Here is a 25,044-nt window from a genome sequence, read left to right on the forward strand (position 1 = left end):
TAGAAATATCCTGTTGACAGGAACAGCTATTGCATGGCAAATTAAAGATATTACAACTGATGCCATTGATAGACCAATATCAATTTCTACTTGAGTGCTGTACATGCCAATTTGCATAGACTACTCGTTATCTTTCGAATCCATGTGAAAGGACTCTGAAATTGAATTGGTGCAGGAATATATCTAATGTTTCAATTCCATAGCATTTAATGACAAATACATATTTAATTTAGGAAGCAGTGATTGCAGAACAAAATTTGGTACCTTTCAGCAGAAAGAGCAAACACTTCTTTTGTACAGTAGCATTCAGGTCAAACGAATGCCAAGAGATTTTATAAATATAATTCAATATAACACCTCTAGTTAGTTTACTGACTGTTGTGGGTGTATTGATGAGATCCTCACATCATACGCTCTCTTCCTTGAATAGCATCCATTAATAGTACTACCAGAATTCATTAATCCACACACATCTACTGTTTGCATATGTTTATTGCGTCTTCAGAGATGATTTCCACATTACGAAGACACCAGAATGTAGAAATCTTCTCTTTGGTTTCCTGCTCCTGATGTCTCTAATCTCTAATGTGTCGTCCAATCATGTTCCAGATATAACTGGAAAACACTTTGAAGATATTTCTCACTGTAGGTGATTTTAAGCAATCTACAAATGTAAGCTGAAACAACATGAATAAACATATCAGAAGTTGTAACTATTTAATGAGCATATTGCTGCTTGCATTAATGCATGTATTGAATCAAGAGATGCTGGTATACAATAAATACTTCTTTAACAGATGTAAAAAAATAAGCTTTTATCACATTTATCGTACTAAATCTATTAAAATAAGATGAAAATAAACACACACATACCGTAATCTGGAAATGAGAGAGAGAGAGAGAAGTTTGCTCTTTCTTCCATCAAAAATACTTTTTTACCTTCATTTTACTCATTGCTTTTCAATATTTTTGATTAGAAAATCATCAGTATGATCGAGAGACAGCAATCAGCAGGATTGGAGATCATTAATGTTTTAAAACCTCTCAGTTCAAATTTTACATCTGTGCAGTCTATATTTATACAATGTATCTATCTGCATAAAGAATGATTTTATACTGCTTAAACATTTCATTTTCTCTCAATTAAATTGCTTTTTAACATAATATACATTCATACAATGAAATATTTTCATAATTAATTATCAAATAATAATATTATTTTAATATATTAACTAAGTGTTTTCTAATGATATTTATCAGTATTTTTATATGATAAAGTATAACTGTAATATTTTGTTATTATTTAAAGTCAAACCATGGCACCACCATCATGTTAAATCTATTATTTTGACAATAATTCCATTCTAATGCTTGTTAAATCTCTTTGTTTTTAGCAATAATTATGTTGTTATTATAGCCAACCAAAGGACTGAACCGTCAAAATGCATTTTGGCTTAGTAGCAGTAGTATAAGTGTCAATAAACTAGTAACTAAAGTGTAACCAGTGTGTTTTATGAGTCTCTTAACCTGCACAGTATAGAATAATCAGAATACAGTAAAAAAAAAAAGCAAAATATTAATAATTTTTATGATCACATTAATATTTTTTTATTTTGTTTATAAATTAAGAAAACTTATTTTTAAAAATCCATCAGATAAGTTTCTTATACTTGACACTGCATTGTATTAAATTATAATTAATGTATCTAACAGCAGAATATGTTACAGTTTGCTTTATATCAAAGTTCTCATATTAAAAGTAAAAAAAATCATATTTCTTTTACGAATACAACCAAAAGCATTATTTAGAAAAAAATATTAAATACATAAAACTTGCATACACATTTTTCTAATAAACAATAAATAAAAAACAGCAAACTATTTTACCTCAATAAAACTGTTTAATATTAGAATTTATTTAATATAAATTCTTAGATATTTCTTCAAAAATATGATAAATAAATTTAAGTAGATGTTACATTTTCTCAACAGTTCTTATTCCTAGAATTTGAAATCCCGTAGACATTATGGCTGCTGTTGCTTCACACAACAACAGACGACTCGTGTTGACCTTTATAATTTCACCTGCAAAATGAAATTATTACTAAACAATTTATATAAGATAAACAAACAAAATATTAATTTTTATGATCAACTAAAGCAGCAACATGACACAGAACAATAATAGCAATATAATATATTGCTACCATTTATAAATATATTGAAAATGCATAGAAATCTAAGAAATTATATCAAACAAAAAGCAAAAATTATTTTGTCTCTATCTAATTATAATTATTAAATTACACATGCAATTTTAATTAAGTATTGTAAACATCAATTAGATTATACTTCAAACTGAGTAACTAAAACGTAACCAATCCACATGATTATAGCAAGAGACAAAACAACCGCCAAGCTGACAGCCTATTGATTTTCTTTATATCTAAGATATTGCAACTACAATCCAATCCAACAAGCATATATTTAATATTTTTATTTAATATGAACCAATCAACAAGCTTTACTCAATAGAATAGGACCAGCAAATAAAGTAGAAAATATGACCTCTGATCACAAAAATCAGTGGAATGGAGCAATGTTCTCGAAGCTACCAAATCAAAGATAAAGTGCGAACCACCAACGTCCCCATCCATTTCTTACCTTGTAAATACCATCTTAGATAATGACAGATTGTGCGTCAACGTATTTTGTCTATCAAGTAACTTAATAGGAGAATATGTAATGTGTAAAAGCGTTCTGTTTTTTTTTTTTTTTTTTTTTTGCTAAATAGCATAGAATTGCATTTTGGGAAAATGACTAAATCAGTTTACAGACCATCACTAGTCAATGGACACTACTTTGAGAAATACATGATTAGATAATCATCTGCTCAGAACTAACAAAAACCAACGTCATATGATAGAGCAGTCTTTCTGTAAAGAAGAGTGGAAACAAATAAAAATCATACTATAAAGAATGTTTTTCAATATATAGTAAAAATCAATCACAAAGAAAGTGTTTCCAATTAAATGACAACAGAAAATACACTAAATCTTAATTATTTGGAGTAAACTGTGGAAAATTTAAAGCATCATATGAATACATTTCATTAAAAACATTTCTATATGTTCAGTGTTCAGAATACTTAACTGTGATTTACCTAATTGTGGATCATGTTTGCAAGATATTAGGTTCAATTTCAATACGTCTTAATCGTTATTTAAAAATGAACTTAAGCCTTTAACTCTTGTATGCAATTTTCATTTAAATACTAATAACAACTATCTACAGAATGCTAAATACTGGTTAATATCATGCTAATAACACTGAATTCAACAGCCTAAACACCAACAAAAGTGCAACTAACTTGAAAAGCAAATCTTTTCATCCATTTTAAACTCATATAAACTGGATCTTTCAAAAATCATGCAGTTCCATTTTGAACTTTAGCCTGATGATATCTATTTAAAATGATGAAGACGTTTGCTCATCAAGAAAGTGGCACTTTCGCTGGTTTTTAGGTTATCGAGTTAAGTGTTTTTGGTGCAACTATCTACATTAAAAATTACATCATTTTATTTTGTCGTCACAAGTAATAAAACTTCATTAACAAACATATCCACATAGAAATAAATATACCTCAAAATAAGATAAGGGCCATATTCTGGTCACTTATCTCTTGTCTATTCTTTCAAAGACAAATGATGTCAAAACAAGAGACAAGATTCGTCTCTCAGAGACAGCAGCAATTCTGGTCACTTTTAACGATCTTGTCTTTTTGTTGACGTCACGATTCTACTAGGTTGATTATACATGTTCAGGTTATTTGCACGCACAACACGATACAGAATTTTAACCAATGAAATTGCAAAATTTTCGAAAAAGAAGAGTACATAATTATAGATCACATGGTAAGGAAAGCACACATTTTTGTTGACTACTAACACAATATAGTGCTTTCGACGATCACTTGGCTTTTCTTCTCCCTGTTATTTAGTTGAGACAAGCATTACGTGCGTATGTAAGCTCGTTTCGGGCCGAATATGCCCCTCTTCAGTCAGCTAAATATTAAGACGATGACACTTTACAAACAATGTTTCAGGCAATGGCACTTTACAACTAATGTTAAGAACGTCGGTTTTAAAAACTTTTTAACTTTAAAACATCTGATTTTAAACTTTGACTAAAATCAGTATTTTTTCCGTACATGGTAACTTAAAAGGTTGTAGAACCACAATTCACAATGCACTAATCAATACTGAACTGTCTGAATTATTCGTTCCTATCTGATTCTTTCTTCATGGCACTTCAACTGTTGTGCTTATTAGCATATTCGTTCGTGTCCGAGGTTAACTGATGTGGAGTTGAATTTTCGTGACTATGATTGAAGATTTTGGTGTATATTAATTCTTATAATATGTTTTATAATATTTTTAGCCAATTTCCATTTATCTTAACTGCCTGGGTATTTATTAATGCTGTTCTGACTCTTAAAAATTTCGACACTTTCTTTAAACTTTCTATTATATGCTTTAGGTTCTTTATGTAAAATTTTTATGTTATTTTGATCAATGTTACAACTATTTATCGTGCAATGCTCGAGGAACGCTGAATTAACTCTATGATATTTGAGATCTGCTACGTGCTCTTTGAGTCTTATTTTCATTTGTCTCTTTGTTTCACCTATATAAACATTTTTGGTACTGCATGTACATGGGATTTGGTAAACTATATTTTGCATTTCTTCTATTGGTTGTGCTCCTTTTTTAACAGTTTGCCTAGCTTTGATTCTGGCCGATAGCTTGTCGTACTTGGGTGCTAATTTGATATTAATTTTTTGTGTTTCTTTATTTATTTCCTCGTATAGCCCTTTAATGTATGGGAACGTAACGTATTGGAGTTTTAATTTTTCTTTTTTACTTATAGTGATATCCGGATTGTTAAGCTCTCTTTCCTATGCATCAAGTAATCATCTCGGATAGCCATCTAAGATGAATTTTTTCTTTAGCTCCAGTATCCAGTATCAGTTGAAGTGCTGTGAAGCAAAAATTGGATAGGATACGAACGAATAATTCATACAGTTCAGTATTGATTAGTGCATTGTGAATTGTGGTTCCTATGACCTTTTAAGTTACCATGTACGGAAAAAATACTGATTTTAGTCAAAGTTTAAAGTTAGATGTTTTAAAGTTAAAAAGTTTTTAAAACCAACGTTCTTAACATTAGTTGTAAAGTGCCATTGCCTGAAACATTGGTTGTAAAGTGTCATCGTCTTAATATTTAGTTGACTGAAGAGGGGCATATTAGGCCCGAAACGAGCTACATACGCACATAATGCTTGTCTCAACTAAATAACAGGGAGAAGAAAAGCCAAGTGATTGTCAAAAGCACTATATTGTGTTCGTAGTCAACAAAAATCAAGTGCAACACAGTTTCAAGTCATTAATTAAAAGCACACATTCAAATAAAGCATGTAATTTTGATGAAGTTATGTTTTTTGTTTTATAACGTTATTACAGATTGTAATGTCTTTTAAGTTACAGATTGTCTCTTAAGAAATAAAAATTTTGATAACCTAAATTAGAAAAGAGTGTGTACTTAGTAAAAAAGAAATTAAATGATAATATTTCAAAAAATACTTAGAGAGACAGATAAGATTAACATCATATTCAATAGTTCAGTAATTGATGTAGAATAATTAAAAAAAAAAAATGAAATCAGTGGCATTCCTGAGTAAGCACCGGAAAACATCAAAAGCATTTCTCTCTTGAGAAATATTCTTTCTCGAGATAGAGAACATTCTCTAATACGATTGTACAGCGTGAATAGTATCCAGTCATCCATATTGGCTATAACAAAATCATGGCAAAGACAAAAGGCAATTATCCACTCATCTCTGAGAGATGAGAGAATCTTTGAGTGAAAAAGTCACCCAGAATTGTGTTTGGAGAGACACTATGATCTCTCGAGACAAACAAATGATTAGCCAATCAGTGACCAGCTTGTGACGTAGAGAATGTGTCTCAGAGACGAGAGACAATGACCAGAATATGGCCCCTTCATGCTTCATAATTTAATCAAATTAAAACTGAAATAAAACTAATACATTAAAAAAAAAAAAAAATTGTAATGCTGTTACCAGTCTGTCTGTCTTTTTCAACACAATAGCAAGTGTCGTAGAACTCGGTAAATGCCGACGAAAGTTCAAACAGATAATCACATAGGGAATGCAAACATAAATCATCCATCATATTGATCAGAATATCGGGAAAACGTATCAGCACTTTAGACAGTTTCCATTCTTTTGGATGATCAAGCGAAATTTTAGTAGAATTGGCTTCTCTTTTTAACTGTTCCGGACTGATGTTGGCTGTTCGAGCAATTGACCTTCAAAAATATATTAAAAATATTATTATTAATTTATAAAAAGACTAATACAGTGCAAGCAATATATACATAAAATTAAAAAATTTCTCAAATAATTGAAATTTTTAATAATAATAATAATTTTTCGTGTGTAATTTTATAAAGATTTTCCAGTAATTTTCTTGAACAAATTGTTTCACTTACCTGATTCTAGTAAGGGCATATAATAGATATACAGCTGTGTTTCCTCTATCATCTAACATCTGGAAATATCATTTATGATTAGTTCAAAACAAATCTGATTAACAAGATCTAAACATTATTGAAATAATAAAAACTTCTTATAAGCACCAGCCTGCTACTCTAGGAAATCTTGGCTCAAATCTAGATTGGCTCAGAAATTTTAATGTAAAAATTAACTTGAATACATCAAGCCGCAATCTTTGCCATTTGCCCACAGGCCCGACCAAACACACAACGAATATTCAAAAACTCATTCTTAACACCAAAAATGTTAAAAACTTTACTTGTCACAGAATTTATGCTTTAATTTTAAAAAAAATCAATTTACATTCATTTAATCCACTCACTTTCTCTTTAAAAATGAAAATTAATATATACTATTACATGCAAGATATTAAAACATTCAAATAAATCAGTCTTGATTGACAAATAGAACTACAGTCAACTCTGCATAAGTCGGAAATGTGTAGAGTTATCCGACGTGACAACTAAAGCAAAGTTGGAAAAAAAACCCATAAAACTCCAATTAATAAAATACAGTAGTGCGTTATACAGTAGTATAAGCTTACAACACATTGTGTCCTCCATTTACAATTACTCTGTAGATGAAAAACTGAAAAATCTGTTTAGTGTTGTTTGTTTTGAGCACTTAACTGCCTCGACTTTCTTTTTCAACAATCACGAATGCCTTTAAAACATCATCTTCACAATTGTCAACTGTTGGCAAGTAACGTCTAAGGATTCTTAATGCCTCTGGCATGAGAAAATGCAAAATTGGATTCTGGTGTGACGTTGATGTAGATTGTATATTTTCTTTTTGTTTATCTGTTTTTATTTTATACATAAAAATACATAAAATGTTAAAGCATTTTTATTAATATGTATGTATGTATATATAATTAATTATATATTAATAAATAAATCAAGTCCCCCTCATGAAAAAAAAAAAAAAATGAGTTTGCACCACACATGCGGAGTGAATTCATGTTTTCAGAAGGGGGTGACGAGTTAAATGGTGTCAAATAAACCGGAGTTTTTTAACCGGAGTTTTAAGTTTTTTGCCTATGTAAGTCGGCCGGGACCACAGAAAACTGACTACTTAGCCGATGGTGTCGAGTTACCCAGGTGTTGACTTATGCAAACTCGACTGTATATGAAATAATATGATGATTAATTTTATGATTCACAAAACTTTTCACCATACTTGAACAAATATCAACCACACTACTATTTATATATGACCAAACTTACTTATTATGATTAAAGATTCTTTCAAAATACTTATAAAATTACAATTAATTCAGATTTAAAATGATTTTAATGAAATAATTCATAAATATTGTTAAGTATCTTTTTTAAAAATGTTATAATTACTTTGTCATCTTAATTCAGAAACGATAGAATTTGACATATCTACACAACTGAGCAAAATTATAAACTCATAGCTAAATCCCTATGTGAAAGAAAAGGTTTTGACTTATCGCACATTATAAAACCACGAAAAGCATACAAACACACACTCATTTACATCTCAGGCAAAAGAAACAAGTGTAAAATACTACTGCTAAAGATCTCCTTGGTCAAAAATATAAACTCACCTTCCACAATTTGTATTACTCTGCAACTTGTTAAAAGTCAATTAATATCATTTCAATAAGTACTATTCACTGTAATACCACAAATCTCACAACGTCGTGAGAAACAGAATTAGACTGCAAAGCAATTGAAAAAATTTCATGGACATAAAAGTATCCAGTTAGAGTTGGTAGATGATTAAAACCACTGAATATATGAATGTCCTAGCTGCCAAATTAAATCCAGTAGCTATATACATATAAACCATTACAAATTTAACAATAATATATTTTCTTGAATTTCAATAGAAATGGTTTGTATTTAATTTTAAAAGTGATAATCTAATTACAGTATTTTTTATTTTTTTGCTTTCAGGGTACAACTAAGCAGATGCGAATTTAGAGCTAGCGAGAGGTTGCAAGCGATTTAGTTTTCGCAAAGGAAAACTGTGCACAAGCGAGAAGCGAGAAATAACACTGGCAAGAGCTAATTTCTGGTTCTCGCACATATCTGACAGGTTTTGGTATTTATCGCGTCTCGCCTCTTCTCGCTCGCTCGCGTCTGCATAGTCGCACCCTCACTCTTTCTGCCCTATGAGTACTAAAAAAGCCTTTTTATCAAGCTCATTGTAGATTCAGCCAGACCCACAATGACGAATGGTGCCAGACATATCTGGAAAGACCACTGCAAAACTTTCTGGGATTTTTCAAACACCCAGATTTGATCTCAGGCCCCAGAGCAGTAGCTTGGTGCTTTAACAATCTCAGTCATCCAGCCATCCTGAATTGTATATTACGATACATATATTAGTGGTACAGTACATTACTACTAATATTACTATTTATCAATATAAGTATTAAGACTGACTATACCATATTAACAGAAAATAAATTTGTGTAGAACAGAATACTGATTATATAATTGAAGACAGACGGAGCAAAATAACTAATTACAAAGAGAATTAATGAAACAAACCTTCTTCAAAAATTTTAATGTTGATAATACCAAGATTAAAGACTTACTCTATCAAATGAAAATATATATTCATGATTCCTATTATGAGATAAATCGGCATATTTAATGCAACCGTACGCCACAGCTTCTTGAGCCGTTTTCAATTCTTCACTGGTAAGTTCCTATAATAATGATTATTATTTATTAAAAAGTAATAAAATAATAATTAAAGTTTAAAATATAGTCATACTTTTCATTTTATTAGTTAATAATTCATTAAAATTTAAATATAGCTAAAAAACATGAATCAAAGTCTGGTAGATTTTTTTTAATACAGTCAACTTGCATTAATATGAATTGCCAGGAAGACAGTAGTTAGTACGCTTTATCAGAAATTCATATTGAGTTTTAAGGTATAGGCCAAATTTAGGGAGTTCAGGTTTAACAGATGATCAAAATCTCTAAACTAATACAGTATTTTGAATTAATTTACTAATAAAAACAAATTCTAAATGATTTTTCAAATCAAACAAAATGAAGAGGAGATTTTCAAATTTCAAATTTTTCATAGATATTTTAATAAATAATTAATAATGACAAATAAATAATGATAAGTTTTTATTATTTTCCGGCCTGTACTTCGTTTATTCATTCTAAAATAATAGGGTTAAATATTAATAAATTTAAAACAATAATTAATAAACTAACATACCTGCTTCTGTTCGCTGTATGAATAAATAAAAAACTAAAATTGAAAGTAAATTCAAGTGCACAAACAAGGAGTAACAAGTGGATTGAAGCCAGGGGTTGTCACGTTACTGTCTGACACATGATTTTGCGCCATTTTATGCGCAAGCGTTGTGACTACAATTAATTTAAAAGTTAACATTCATTTGCATTGTGCATCGGGATAAATACAAACAGTATGGGTACATTGCACAGACAGTCTATTATTGTAAGAATAAATTATCGAATTAAGATTTTTAAACATTAATTTAAGTGAAAGCAAATTGTTCAACTCTAGCTTCGCAGGCTACTTTCAAAACCTTTGCGGTCGACTGGTCGAGCGCAAAGGTTTTGTTGCAAACGTGTTGGCCATCCCTGCCTTATATGCTTCCCGATATGCAAACTAGCACTCGGACTGCATCCACTTTAACCTCTATTTTCTGAGACAATCAAACCAGTCTCTGTTTACTTTTGTTTTGAGTAGAAAAACTCTATTCTACTCAAAACAGAATATTTATTACAGTACTAATTTTTATTGTTCACGTCAAAAACTAAAAAGTTATATAACTGAAAATAAGGTTATTTTTTGTGAGAATTGTAGAGTTAATTTACAGTTCAGTTTAACAAATTTTGGTAAAATTTTTTGTTTTCTTTATTGTCTGAAAATTAATGTTGTGACAATAGCATTTTGCTAGGGCAACAGCAAAATTCTCTTTTAAGGCGGGTCAACTGAAATAATTCATTGTTTATTACTGGATTTGGCATAAATGTTATGGAGTTTATCATGTCATACATATAACAAACTTAACAATCAACGATGTAAATTATTTCACGAATAGTTCTTTCAGTTTTCATTGTTTCAATTTATAAATCAGAGTAAATCATATAACAGATAGAAAAATTTTGAGAAATATTTACAAAACTACGATATTTCAACAAATTCAATATAAAAATTTAATCACTTCTATATTGAATTTGTTCTTGTGTCTTGAATTTTAAATCCTATAATTAATATTTTAAAAAATTACTTTATCTCTTCCTTTTTCTTTCAACTTTTGCAATGCTCTTTCTAGACCTTCGTCTAACAAATCTGCTAATCGAACTGTATCTCCAGATCTAGTTTTAAATTTCTTTCTGAAAGTTAAAATTTTTTAAATGAAATAATTTAATACACAAACATTATTTTTTTACATATACAGGGTGTATCAGAATGACGTTTTAAAAATTTGGGGGGTTGTAGAGGATGAAATTTTGAACGTTTTTATATAAGGAACCCATAGCCAGAAATGTGATATAAAGTTCCTATAGCACTTTGCACTTTGCGGTCGGTATGCTGAATGAAACAGCAGAATACAGTATTTATGACAAGTTTTATTGACAAAACAGTAGAGTACAGTCAAATTGTACATCGAATCAGTGGATGCACTACTTTAGAGTAAATGTTCAATGCGATGACCACCAACTTCATTACACCATGTTCTGTCTGACTCTCTGTAAGATGCCACGCTATCCTCTGATGGTATTAAATGCTGTAAAGATTTGCTCTGTAAGCTCATGAACTGTTCCTACAGATGTTGCTTACACAAGGGACTTTACATAACCCCACAGGAGGAAGTCAAGAACAATAACATGACGTCAACGGACGGAAGGGTAGCTACCAAAGTGAAGGGCAGTCAAGCACTTCCTACCGCAGTAGAAACTTTATATCACACTTCCGGCTATGGGTTCCTTATATCAAAATGTTCAAAATTTCATCCCCTACAATCCCCCAAATTTTTAAATCATCATTCTGATACACCTTGTATATATTTTATAATTTTCAAGTTCATTAATTAAAAAATGTTTAAATGAAAATACTTCCTAAATATTAAATTTTAAATTATATTCTCTGATAAATTATTAGCCTACCGAATGATCTTCCGAGCTGTATTAATGCTAATTAATTATCTGAAATACAGTAATTTGACTAAAGGTAGGCCCATCATCTCTTGATAAATTATTTTTTTCAAATTATTAATTAGCACGAATACAGTCTGAAAAAAAAATCTGGCAGATCATTTGATAATTCTAATATATCAGGCACATACTCTATTAAATTTATTACATACATAAATTCTTAGCTTAAACTTCCCAGAATAGATTTAGATTACTTGTAGGATTCAAGTAATAAAATAATTTTTTAATTTATTATTTTAAAAAATATTTATCTTCAGAAGTGATTTTAAACAGAAAAGAGAAAAATAAAAATATAAAATTTGTACAAATAGTCTTGAATTAATGTGGAAGATGCTTTCTTGAAAGCAGTATGTGAAATTAAAATCTAATGCATATCCCATAAGAGTATTTATGTACTGTAATTATGTTTGATGTATTTCTGATCCCAATCTTTACACATGATATTCCCTTGACTCTTATTAGTCCTTCAACTTGTAGGACAATAAAAAAAGACTTTATTTCATGCTACATGAAAGCACTTCAAACTCCCAACATGTGTCAAATCATTTCATCAAGCAGTACTTATTTCAAAAGATTAAATGTCACAATAAACCCTATGGCAACTCAAGACAGGCTGAGAAGGAACTGTATGATGATGGAATAAGGCTACAATTTTCCATTTTCTTCACACAAATGTCTTTCCAAAATCATATTAGAAAACAGCATGTAGTACAAAACTTGTACATAATTTCTAAACTACAGATGAAAACACATAAATTAGATAAACTTCCTAACATTTATCTATCTAAGAATATCTTGGATAATAAAAAGAAGTATCACTAAAACAAAAATACATTAAATGTTTCATAATTAGATTATTTTAGCATATCATAAATATTAGTTGATAATAAATTTATAATTCACCTATCTTCACCAAGCACGACTCCAAATCCTACATGTTCAATTCGAACTTTATCAGGATCATACCAACCCACATTTTTAGCACAAGAATAAACAGTTTCTAAGTGCTGACTCTGAAATAAATAACGTATAACTTAGATAAAAAGAATGATAATTAAAATATTTTAATAATCGCTAACCTGCCCAGCATCAACTACATAAAATATCCAGTCTGCTTTTTCTTCCATGATACGATGCTTTATGGCAGCCATATCCGACGTAGCATAAGTATAACCTCCGTCAGACTTGACAAGTGTTAACGGCACGGGAAACTGGGTATCAAACATTACTTTTCTCCCTTCTTCTTCAATCAAATGCCCTAATAAAATAAAATTTTTCTTCTTCAATATCTAGAAAATTAATTAGTAAAATTAAGCAACGATCCGTAAACACTGAGCAACTGTAATTAAAATAACCCTATTTAATGCTGTCTATAGATGATTAGGAGACCAAATGCAACCAAATCAAGTACGGCGATATTGCAAGACATGTAGGAGACGTTTCCAGAAAGAAATTTTATTACAGAAGGGACACTAAAATATTTTCTAGGGCAGACTGATTCTAAAATCAATGTATATGTATGTGTTATTGCCTTAACATTAAAAATAAACAAACCTTTATTTTCTAATTCTTTCACAACATCATTCATCATATCTTGATAAAATGATTCTCCTCTATCAATTAGAGTGATATCCAATCTTTGATATATTTTTTGATATTCTGAAATTACAAAATAATTCTATCAGTTTTATCCTAAGCTATTCAATTTATAAAAAATCATAGTACATTTCCTATTATTTTGTATAAATATATACTTCAGTAAATACATGTAAAGATAAAGGTAAGGAATGCATTTTCCTATAACAAATTCTTTATATATTCACTCTTCTTAGTTCAGTTTTTGAGAAAAGTGTGGATACTCGATACTCGGAAACACTTCCCATAAATCGTAGAATTATCAACATTCGGAAAATGCAAAATTTACAAGTTTCTCGATACACAAACAAATCTAAATCTATGCGACGTAAACAATGCCAATGTCGTCATTAAAAATACGATATGAATTTACAATTTTTTTAACAACTTCGGGAGAAATTGTGTAATTTAAGAGTGACTCACCTTTACGTGAAATATCACAGATTTGTTTCCAAGCTTTAATCATGAGTGGATCGTGTTGCTGCAATTTAACTACGCAAGAATAAGCTCGCTTCTTAAATTCGGGATCCTCGTCAAATTGAACTTTAGATTCCTTTTAAAACAGAAGATTATTTTATTCTAAACTTTTATGTATGGTTATTTATTTATTTTTATATTTATAATTGTTAATGTAGTATTTTGTAAAAAATTTTCTGACATCACTTAATTCATATAAAAGTATATTATTAGATTACTTTCATTACTGCTTTGTAGAGCAAAATCTCATTATAAAGAAATTGTGGGATCATCAAAATGATTCATTATAGTTAAATTTTACTACACTGAAATACAGTCAGATCATTCATAAAGGGCTGAAATTTTCGTATGTTAAAGAGAAAATTTTGTACTGGTAACAAGCTGACTGCCATGTCATTAGATGAAATGCTTCCCAACACCACTCTCAATTAGGCATATTATAGTATGCAATACTGAATTTGTAACATTTAATCTTCAGCCGAACTCATAACAAAAGCTTACTTCTTCCAAAAAGAACTTATCTCATAACTGGTATACAAAGCAGAAAGCTTCTTCAATTACAAACAGACCAAGTACAAGATAATTTGATCCATTTAGATAAAATCAAATATAATTAGATAATATAATAATGGTATGTCTGGCTTAGATTAATTAGATCAAATGCCTTTTTCTCAGCACTAAGAAAAACCTCAGATGACTGAAAGAATTATATTACCTATTCTAGAAATAATTATATAAGCTATATGAAACATACACTCATCAAATAAATGATTCAAGCATAAAATGTTTAAAGTAGAGAAAAATTATTGAATGCTTGAGTGGAGAAAAATGCCAAACATTCTTTATAATCTGAAACCGTGCTACGTACTTTGTTGCTTCAAACACAGTTGAGTGTTACAAATTAAGACACTTGGCAGTTTTTTTCATCTTTTATTCAGTTGATACATGCATAATTACTCCTTTACTATTTTAATTGGCCGACGAGGGGCATAACAGGTCCGAAACGTGTGTAATTATGCACGTATCAACTGAATAAAAGATGAAAAAAACTGCCAAGTGTCTTAATTTGTAACACTCAACTGTGTTTGAAGCAACAAATGCCAAATATTTCAAACAGGGTTGTATTTATACATTTACCACTGTCCGTCGGTATTACACAAAAGTAATTTATTTTGTGAGTACTTTTGACAGTATATAACTGTCTTCTTTGGACAGAATCATTCATAGAAAACAAAACATTTGAATTCAAGAAAAAGGATCTGAATATCAACCAAATTGATTGTCCTGCATTCGCATAGAAAATTTAAATTACACATATACAATTTACAAAATTATACAGTAACACAAAAATACGATGATATGTAAAAGAAAAACATCAAGAATAAAATTGGGTTAAAACAAAATACATAAATAATAATAAATTAAACAGTCAATAAACAAATAATAAATATATAGTGACACAATGCCTCTACAAAGTGTTTTATCAGGAACCATGTGATTTACAACTTTAGAAGATTAAACAGTGTTATCCACAACTCCGATATATCTAGCATAGGAGAGTTGCACGGTAACATTGTTGAGATGTAAAAAGATTCCCATTTAAATAATGATTTTTGATTTCCACGGTGTTTTAGAAGGGAAGTTTGCGACCAAACTGGCTCAAAGTTACTCTCTATCGTGTTTTTAGCTAGTTCTGTTGTACATTTGCTACATGTTCTGCAAGACAGAGGCAGAGCATTCTAGTAGTGGTTTCAATATATAATAGTTTCAACCCAGTTAGGGGATTTTATAAAGGTATAGCATATATGCCAGAGTATAACTTATTCTCTATCATTACAAAGTATCCTAAGTAAGGTGAGCTGAGATGCTAGTGGCAAAATATAGCCAAATTTCTTGAAAACTCGACAAATACATAACGAAACGGGACCCAGGTACGGAATGGCTGGTGTTACAAAAACCAATTCCTTCTTATGATACATTTTACTATATGTTTGAACTTGGCTAATACTCAGTGCTGCAAACTGCCAATTTAGACATATATTATTGAGGAGTGTGGAGGCTGAATTTGCTGACGTACCTATGGCTGATATTGATAATTCATATACAGTGTCAGTCAAGAAAGCTGGCTCTCCTCCCCCATTCTCCCACCTCATCCCCTTCTTTGTACTGCTGTATCTCTCTCTCTCTCTTAATTCTGAAAAATATATTATTATTTTTTATTGGTGTAATTTCACCAACATCGGGGTAAGACATCCCTCAAACCCACAGTAGCTTTGTCCTGATGGCAAAGATAATCAGGACTGAAGATGAATTTCACTATTTAGTGATTATACCATTATGCCATACACTGAAAAAATCAAGTAAAGGGACTAGCTTGACAGTGCACTAATGGTTGACATTTCCAACATATTTTCTCGGAAAAAAAATCTCTACAAATATGAATGCATTCTTTAGAAGATACAAAAGTCAATCTTGAAGTTATGGCAATGAATTTTTGCGATGACAAAAATACTTTTTAAACAAAATGAATCCGATAATAGAATTATTACTTATTCACAAATAATAGACATACTTCTAATGCCAAAAATGATCGCTACTGGAGATAAGATTAAATACCACTTATCTACATTAATTGATGTTAATGGTTAAATATCAACTATCGATAACCCAATAATATATCAACTTGTAGCAATTTTTGTTTTAAGCTGTGTCAATTATTAATGTCTTTATATTATATGTTATATGCTTACATGTCAAAAACTTTAAATATATTACTAATAATGATAAAAATTAATGATTAAATATGAAAACTGGGTATAAGCAAAGCAAATGTAATTAATTTCCAGCAAAAAATTATAAGAAAGTAAATGTTTTCTTATAATTTTGGAACGAAAACGAAGGAATCTACATCTTGAAAGTTTATAGCAGCGGTCTTTCTTGTGAAAAAAATGCAGCTATAAACTTTCAAAGGGTAGATTTCTTCCACCCTACACAAAAGTTGATCTATGATCTTTAATCTTACAATCCTCTCCCTCTCTTACATCACCCCTTTTAACATGTGGATGGCAATTCCCGTGTTTTAATAGCTGCAAAGTTAGTTAGCCTGAAGATACCCGTTTAACAATGCTGAAAACCTTCTCTTTCTTATAACTTTGTGCTAAAAATTGATCTAATTAGCCTTTTTTATATAAATTAATGCCAACATTTAGAACTTCACATTGCATTAACATATATTTGAGAAATTTTTTTATTACGTTTCAAAAAGACTAATTCTTACCTTATAGAAAGTTTGTAAATCTCTAATAGGAAGAACTTCTTCGGCAAAATTTGGATATTTGTCTTGGAGATGAGCAATAAGCATGCCGAATTGTGTTCCCCAATCTCCTATATGATTTAATCTAAGTACGTCAAATCCGACAAATTCCAGAAGCCTACTTAAACTCTCTCCTATGATTGTTGACCTGTAATTTAAAGGCCTCTTCAATACTTCAAATCTCGTTAAAAATCATAATAAATATTCCATTTACTCACCTGAGATGACCTACGTGCATTTCTTTTGCAATATTTGGAGACGAAAAGTCGACAATGACTCGTTTTTTCGGTCCCACATTTGGCGGTCGAACGCCATTTGTAAGTATCGAAGATAACATCTGACTAACATACTCTTTATTCAATGTTATATTAATAAATCCTGCTTGTACTGCATCCGTTTTCTCTATAATAGGATTTTCTGGTAAATTTATAATAATTTTTTGAGCAATTTCATAAGGTGCTACCCTGTGGCCTTGATTTCGGAACAACTGTAATATAAATATCATCTCATTGAATGTGTCCTTAATAATTATATATCTTTACATATTTACAGCTGCAATATATAGTTTATATTAACAAAAACTAATTTTTAATTATTATTAAAGAATATTTTATAAACGAAATTTACCTGAGCTAATTGCATAGCACTGTTACATTGATAATCACCAAATTTCTCCCTCGGATTAGGTACTACAGCAATAGGAGGATCTTCGACATTTGGATATGCTCTCTTAACTGCAACTTCAAACACTTTTTTCAATTCTTGTAAACAATTCACCATACAATTCTGAGATTCTTTGGACTCCTCTTCTTCAACACTCTAAGTAAAATGTTATTAAATTATACATATTTAAATAGCTTTTTCGGCATTCTTCTAAAGCTAATTTTAGCTGATTGGTCAACCAGTATTTCTTCTGACCAGTTAAAAGTATTTTTTTTTGTAGATAACCCCACTATAGAACAGTAGGGGGTTACAATATAAGCATTATTTTGTTATTGTTAACTGAAGATTATAAGGAAATTTACAGTAACAGCTAGCTAACATAATCTGGCTTTTAAATATGTTTAGTTATTAAAATCATCTTTAAAATGTTTTAAACTATATTTCTATCAGTTTGTTCATAAAGCCTTCATTCTGTTTCCAGTCAGTAAAGCATCATCAGTCAGATAGCCAAGGCAGTAAGCCTACTCCTCTGGGGGCCTGGAATTGAATCCAGATGAGAATCCCCAGCAGTTTTCATGACTAGCCTTTGTTGGATAGGTCGGGTCTGGTCCCTCACCACCCAGTCAATATGAGGTCTGAATGAACCCATAAGGGGCCGTCCATAAATTACGTAAGGTATTTTGGAGTGGGTGGGGGTCAAGGATTTCTTACGATTTCTTACTGAGGGGTAGAGGGTAATAGATCTCATCTTATGTAACATTCTTATTTTTATTTTTTGATCTCATTGAGTGGTGGACTGACTGAGAATTTGGCAGTTTTTATTAAAAACGCTCGTTGTACTAACGCCATCTCATGTGATGTGTTAGAATAATAATGTTAGTAGACTCACGCTCTACCATGGGAGAAAGGCCGCGTGGTGGTTTCTCTCTCTCTCTTTTTTTTATTAGAATAAGTGCACCACTTCTATGAGTGTATAACACTAAGAATACATAAACCAAAATACATGGTACAAAGTAAACATAAAATCAGTATTTGGTTTTTAGTGAAAACTAAAGTGTAAAACTAGAAATTAGAAATTATAAATAGTCTTTTCTTTCATATTTTTTGAATATAATTGTAAAAAGCATCAAACAGTGGCTTCTGAACAAGCTTATTGAGTGGACATGGCCACCTGAAACAAAGTGTAAAGATTTCTAATTTCAGAATAAGTCTATCTTGATCATAAATTGGACAATGATAGATCATATGGTTGACGGTGTCTAGGTTTTCTGTAGAGCAAAAGCAAGAGGCAGTTTCTGCCCAGTTATACATCGCCAGGTAGCTTCTAAAACTATAATGCTCAGTAAGTGGTTGAGCAGTAGCAAACGTTAAAACTCTAAGTGGTGATGATAACCTGCATTCAACACTAGGAAAATAAAGTCTTGTTATTTTACCAGTTTTACTGCTCAACCATTGTATATTCCACTTTTGCATAGCGTTGTCATGAATACAATTTATAAGGCTGCTACGTGAGAGAGGGATGTGAGAGATGTGTAATCCAAGTCAGTGGTAGTCCTTTGCAGCTGACTTAGCCTCAAAGTCGGCTTTTTCATTTCCTAGTATGTCAGTATGGCCAGGAAAAAATATAAAAGTTATGTTATTTACAAGATTTTTAATATGGTGCTGGATATATGTGATTTTATTGCTACTGCAATTGGGATCTAATAGAGCTTTTTGGACAGACTGAGAATCACTGTAAATGTTGATAGACAGAGTTTTGTTTGGTAGTGAAGTGGCTCACTGAACAGCTTGGTAGTCAGAATCTTCTTCAGCTTGATAGATGGAGGTATGTGCGAGGTATCTGTACCTTCTAACATATTTTGGGCAAAATATGCCAGTTTGGAGGAAGATAGATACTTGAGCCAACATGAAGACCTATCTGTGTAGATATTAATGTCTGCACGGCTATCCATGGAAAGAGATGACACCAAATGTACCTTGAGCATAACCTTGTTTACAGGGTGATGTTCACAGATAGTAAGGTAATTGCAATGTGGTAGCATATGAACAACCGTAGATAGGAGTAGAGCCTGTTGTTGAGCCTTGATGTTTGTAGTTCTGATGTAGTAGTTTAGAACCTTTTCTACAATACATAGTGTCAAAGGAAGGAGCTCTGCTAGTATCAGAGAGGCATTAATACAAACAGTTCTGCAGCACTTTGAAATTCTGATGGCAAACTGTCTTTGAAGAGAGAGTAATTTACTTGCTACTGAATTTTTACTAGTTACATCACCCCAGCTAGAAGCCGCATAAAGTAGCATTGGTTGTATTGCCCCATTATATAGAGTTTTACAAGCTTTATGATTTAGTCCCCGGGTGCACCTAGCACATTTTAGCAGCATTTAGTTTATTTTCTTGGCCTTAGCCGAGATGTAATCAGTATGGCAATGGAATGTGGTTTCTCTCCATTCTCTCTTTTTTTATTTTGTATGACGTTTGCACTAGCTAGTCAATCCGTCAAAGTTTTCTGCATCCTTTTGTGAAAATTAATATAAAAATGAACATTACAACATTGATTAATGATGATAATAAAAAGATTCAAGTATTGACACAAAAACCTTTATAATGCAGCCTTTTAATTCAAATTTCTAACGTTTTAGGCCATTTTGAAAGGTTTTTGTATTGATACTTGAATAGTAATTAAGTGCAGTTAAAGAAGAAAATAAAAAGATTGTTAATAATTAAAAAATAAACTTCTTAAAATAAAACTGTTATTGTTCATTTGAATTCATTAAATTTTTATATTTTTAAATTTGTTTACATATTAACTAATTAATAATTATATATTTTGGACCTAAAGCTTTTAGAGTTTCATATAAACAATTTTTTTTTTTTTAAATCTTCCTATAAAATCATGCCTAAATATTACGTAAGATAGGGAAGATAAGGGGATCAAAGAAAATATTACGGCTTCTTACACAGGGTTGGGTGGAGGTGTAGAATGGCCAAAATCGCCCTTACGTAATTTATGGACAGCCCCTAATGGGTAAAAAAGGCTCTTTAAGTGCCCAAGGATAGAAAGAGCCAAAAATAAGAGAAAAAAATTCATTCTGTTATTTCACATAAACAAAAACTGTTAATTATATTTCGATAGCCATTTATAAATTTCTCCATTTTGTAACACATGAGCACTTCAGGAATAAATTTAAGTATAGAATTCCTATCATTGAACTTCATTAATTAAACTAATAAACTTTTTCAATGTTTACTAGAAGATTTAAATGATACAAATGCATTTTACCTAGGTGTGTATATGTACTGTACATAAGCCATCAATTTGAGTTTCACGTTAACTTGCACTTATTCTATTTATTTATTATTATACTTTAAGGCATTATAGCTCAAATGCATCTTTCATTTATTATTTTGTAAATCCGTATGCTATATTTGTTTCTCAAAAATCGATTTTTTTTTTAAATTGCACAAAATAAAGTACCTGCTTTAATATTCCAATTCGATATCTTAATTTATTATTTTCTGCTTGAAGTAATTCTATTTCTGCTGGCAATCGAACGCCATTCAGATCTCCATTTTTAATTTTTCTTAGATCATTAAGTTTGCTTGTAATCATCTGAATATCTTCTTCCTAAAAACAAATAATAATAAATTTATTTAATAGTTTAGTTAAAAATTAAGCTTAATTCTATTAGTAGTAGCAAATTTAAATGATATATAAAAATTATTAACATCTTCAACCAAATATATTGCACAATCATAAAAGAAAACTCACTCACAACCAATTCAAATTACAATGATAGGTATTCAGTTCAAAATATTTATGTTAAAAGCTATTCTTCATATTTATGATATGAAGTGTTGACAGCCAGATGACTGAATGATTAAGATAGCACCCTATTGCTATGGGAACCCGGAATCAAATCCAGACAAGTTGAAAAATCCAGGAGTTTTTGGGTGGTTGCTGCATTGTAGGCCTTGTCAATCCCATAGTGAATAAGTGGATAAAACCACCAAACACTGGCAGTTGGGATTGTGAGTTTGCACCTCACCAACAATGCTCACCATGAATTTTTCTTCACATTAGTAACACCTAAATAGGGGCCATTTTCCCCACAAAATACCTCCCGGGAGGTATTTCACTTTGGCAGATCACCCACGTGTCGTATTGCCTTATACGAATAAAACCTATTACTAATCACTCAGTTACACCACTATGGTCTGAATTTAACTTTATATGGATATAAAATTAATATTTAGCATATGAAAGTTTTGATCCCTTACATTTAATGAACAAAAATCCTCCTTTCATTTAATTGAAAACAATTTCAAAGCTTTTACTCCATGATCAATTCTAATCATAATGTGTGACAATGGCAGGGCAAACAAAAATCTTATAAATAATCATTTGATTAAATAAAAGAAAGTTTTTAATTAATTTATTAAGAAAACATAACATGTATACAGGGCTGTCAAGCATTCATGGGGACCTGAATGCATGACAGGAAAAACATCTCCAGTTCCCCTCTCAATAGTCTTGCACACTTTATTAGTTTAGTTTGTTTGAATTTATAGTTTTAATGTATTATTCAGTGGTATTCAACAGATAATTGAATTTAAACATTACAACACATACTCATATCATAATCAATTTTAATATTTCTATATTCCACGTAATATCCTGTAATCTTTCCACTGATAGAAAACATATGCTTTGATCTAATTATTCTCACAAAATTTTCTTCTCATACATAAAACACTCTCTTTATTTTGCTTTCTTTCTCTGCAGGGAATTCAATTCAAATTTTTCGTAAAAACGTAGTTACTCGAATCAATGTGATCCAAATAACTCATAGTTACCAATATATGTATATAGTTTACTTTAAAAATTAATCAATTTATTAACATATCTTATTATTTATTAATAACTGATCAAGATATGTAATTAACTTACAACCTATACTAAACCTATTTATAATCATAAAAATATTAATCCACATAGATTAACAGAAACATAAAACAATTGCAAAAAACTCCTGTAAGAAATAGAAAACAAATGATTAATAAAATATTATTATTGCTAGAAGCCATCACTGATGTTAAGAGTTGCAAGTTATTCCTACATGAACAAAAACACAAATCATAGGAATACTTTTGTGGGATATTCTGATCCAAAATTTTTCTTATGCCCTATCCATTTAGTCAGACAGTTAAAACAGAAAATTTCTAAGGATATAGCTCAACCAATTGTTGAAGCTATTTAAAAAATAGTTTTGTATACAGTAGAAGTATTTGCACACACCCTGTATATCAGCAAATAACATTGTGTCAGCAATTTTGGCAGAAGTTTCTTCTACCAGGCTTTTTGTCATCTCATAAAAACTACATTAGACTTCAAACACCATTATTATTATTATTATTTATTTGGATTTGAATTTTTGCTAACTTTCATCATTGTTCAGCACTTCGAGAGCAAAATATCTCAAAGAATCACTACTGAACCCTTGATTTCTACAGTATTTTGCTCTTACAAATGGTCTTTAACCTTTACAAGATGCCAATGTCAACTGACAAATATAAAATTTGGTAAGTCAAAAACTCCAAATGAGGCACACCCCTTAAACTATATAACATCAAGTACTAAACTCAAGTGGACCACTCAAAGCCGGCATAATTGCTTGGTTAAGATGGCCTTATTGGAGCGACGTACTCCCGATCGCAGTAGAATGTAGAGTAGAGATTGGTCATATGTAGAGGTATGGTTCCTTTGACTTTTTTGCTCTTACAAGTATGATCTTCAACTTTGATAAGGTCTCAGTGTCATTTAGAGATGTGATTGTACCAAATCTTACACCAAAATTCTGTAAAAGTATGGATTTAATATTAAAATGCTAGAAAATGAGATGTCTAAAGTAATCCATTTAAGATCTGTCAGGCCCCATCTCTCTCCACCCGGCAGGCCCCATTGTGGGCCCGGCCCAACCTTAATGGGCTTGCTAAAAAGGCCCTCTTAGTCCTCACGGGGCAGAGTTCAAAGATCCATTTAAGATCATTAAAACTCTTCGAAATCAATAATCAAAACAACGTACATATCACTTTTTTTTTATATTGCCAAATAAAAATTACATATCTCGAAGGAAGATGGAATGAAAAAATGGCGAAACTTTTATCTTTAATTCGGAAATTTTGTTTTAAATTAAATACAGACCGCTTGTTTCAATTTCTTTCTATATTCTTCGATAACAGTTGCCTCATCCATCTTGTATAATACACGTGCACTTTAATAAGCGTGGACGAATGTCAAAATGGCGATAAGGTAATAGCCGAAAAGTAGCCAAATATCATATTATTTCAAAAATGGATTTTCAGTTTCTAAGTTCATAATAATTAATAAATATAATTTTTAAAAATTTTACAATATTAAAGTCTGCATCAAAGTGAAAGTCTTTACTGTTTATTTTTTTAAGGTGGCAGCTACCTCTCCGTGGATACAGGATCACATCCGTACGAGTCAGAAAACCCCAGGAACTTTTCGGAGAATAGTCCATACAGATATGTCGGATCCGTCCCTTACCACCTGGCTTCCTCACTGTGGGCTTGGCCGAAACCATAATGGATTTGTTAAATTATTATCAAAATTCATTTTTTGAACAATTTAAACAGTTAAACTGCAGAAGATTTAAAATTTTCCGTATTCAATAAGAAATTCAACATTTCTGTTATGAAATTATCTAAAATTATTGATTTAAATTAATGGCCGTACGAATAATTTAAACTTACAGCCGACAACAGGCCCAAATTTGACATCGTACATCACAAAATCAGAAAATGCTGTCTTTTCTAATATCATCTGAAGGGGGAAGGGGACTCGCCGATGATCCTGGTCTGGGGTTTCAGTTGTAGAATGTAATAAATAATTTAGTTTTATTAGTGAATTATTCATTTGTTAATTAGTAAACGAAGAATATCGGCCCACTTTAAGTTACATGGCCAATCAAAATTGTGCCATTACAAACCAAATAAGATCGATCATTCCCGATTGGTTTGGTAATGGAACGTCGACGTCGGATGAGAAATGGGAAACTCTAAACCATCAAAAGTCTTTCTTTATGCTGAAATTATACAATTAAATAAAGGCA

General features: G+C 30.7%; 1 protein-coding gene across 1 annotated transcript; it reads right to left on the reverse strand.

Moving 5' to 3' along the window:
- Nucleotides 1–1,582: 1,582 nt before the first annotated feature.
- On the reverse strand, nt 1,583–24,227 carry ArgRS (arginine--tRNA ligase-like protein). The gene is made up of 14 exons (XM_067285589.1): nt 24,114–24,227; nt 21,387–21,536; nt 17,876–18,067; nt 17,467–17,735; nt 17,213–17,396; nt 13,882–14,011; nt 13,378–13,482; nt 12,903–13,081; nt 12,727–12,836; nt 10,896–11,001; nt 9,210–9,323; nt 6,574–6,632; nt 6,143–6,390; nt 1,583–2,085 (listed from the first exon to the last, which is right to left on the reverse strand). The coding sequence occupies exons 1-14, from the start codon at nt 24,162–24,164 to the stop codon at nt 1,976–1,978; spliced, it is 2,007 nt and encodes a 668-aa protein (XP_067141690.1). The 5' UTR covers nt 24,165–24,227; the 3' UTR covers nt 1,583–1,975.
- Nucleotides 24,228–25,044: the final 817 nt, after the last annotated feature.

The sequence above is a fragment of the Centruroides vittatus genome, unplaced genomic scaffold (genome assembly GCF_030686945.1).
Source record: "Centruroides vittatus isolate TY-2023 unplaced genomic scaffold, ASM3068694v2 scaffold_2802, whole genome shotgun sequence".
Classification (NCBI taxonomy): domain Eukaryota; kingdom Metazoa; phylum Arthropoda; class Arachnida; order Scorpiones; family Buthidae; genus Centruroides; species Centruroides vittatus.

What these genes read in the sequence shown, in the direction of transcription:
- ArgRS (XM_067285589.1), bottom strand. Translation starts at nt 24,164, where the DNA reads ATGGATGAGGCAACTGTTATCGAAGAATATAGAAAGAAATTGAAACAA. An exon ending in ATATATTTTCATTTGATAGA is followed by an intron (nt 6,633 to 9,209) that starts GTAAGTCTTTAA and finishes TGATATTTCCAG; the next exon opens with ATGTTAGATGATAGAGGAAA. An exon ending in TGAAAAAGACAGACAGACTG is followed by an intron (nt 2,086 to 6,142) that starts GTAACAGCATTA and finishes TTCATTTTGCAG; the next exon opens with GTGAAATTATAAAGGTCAAC.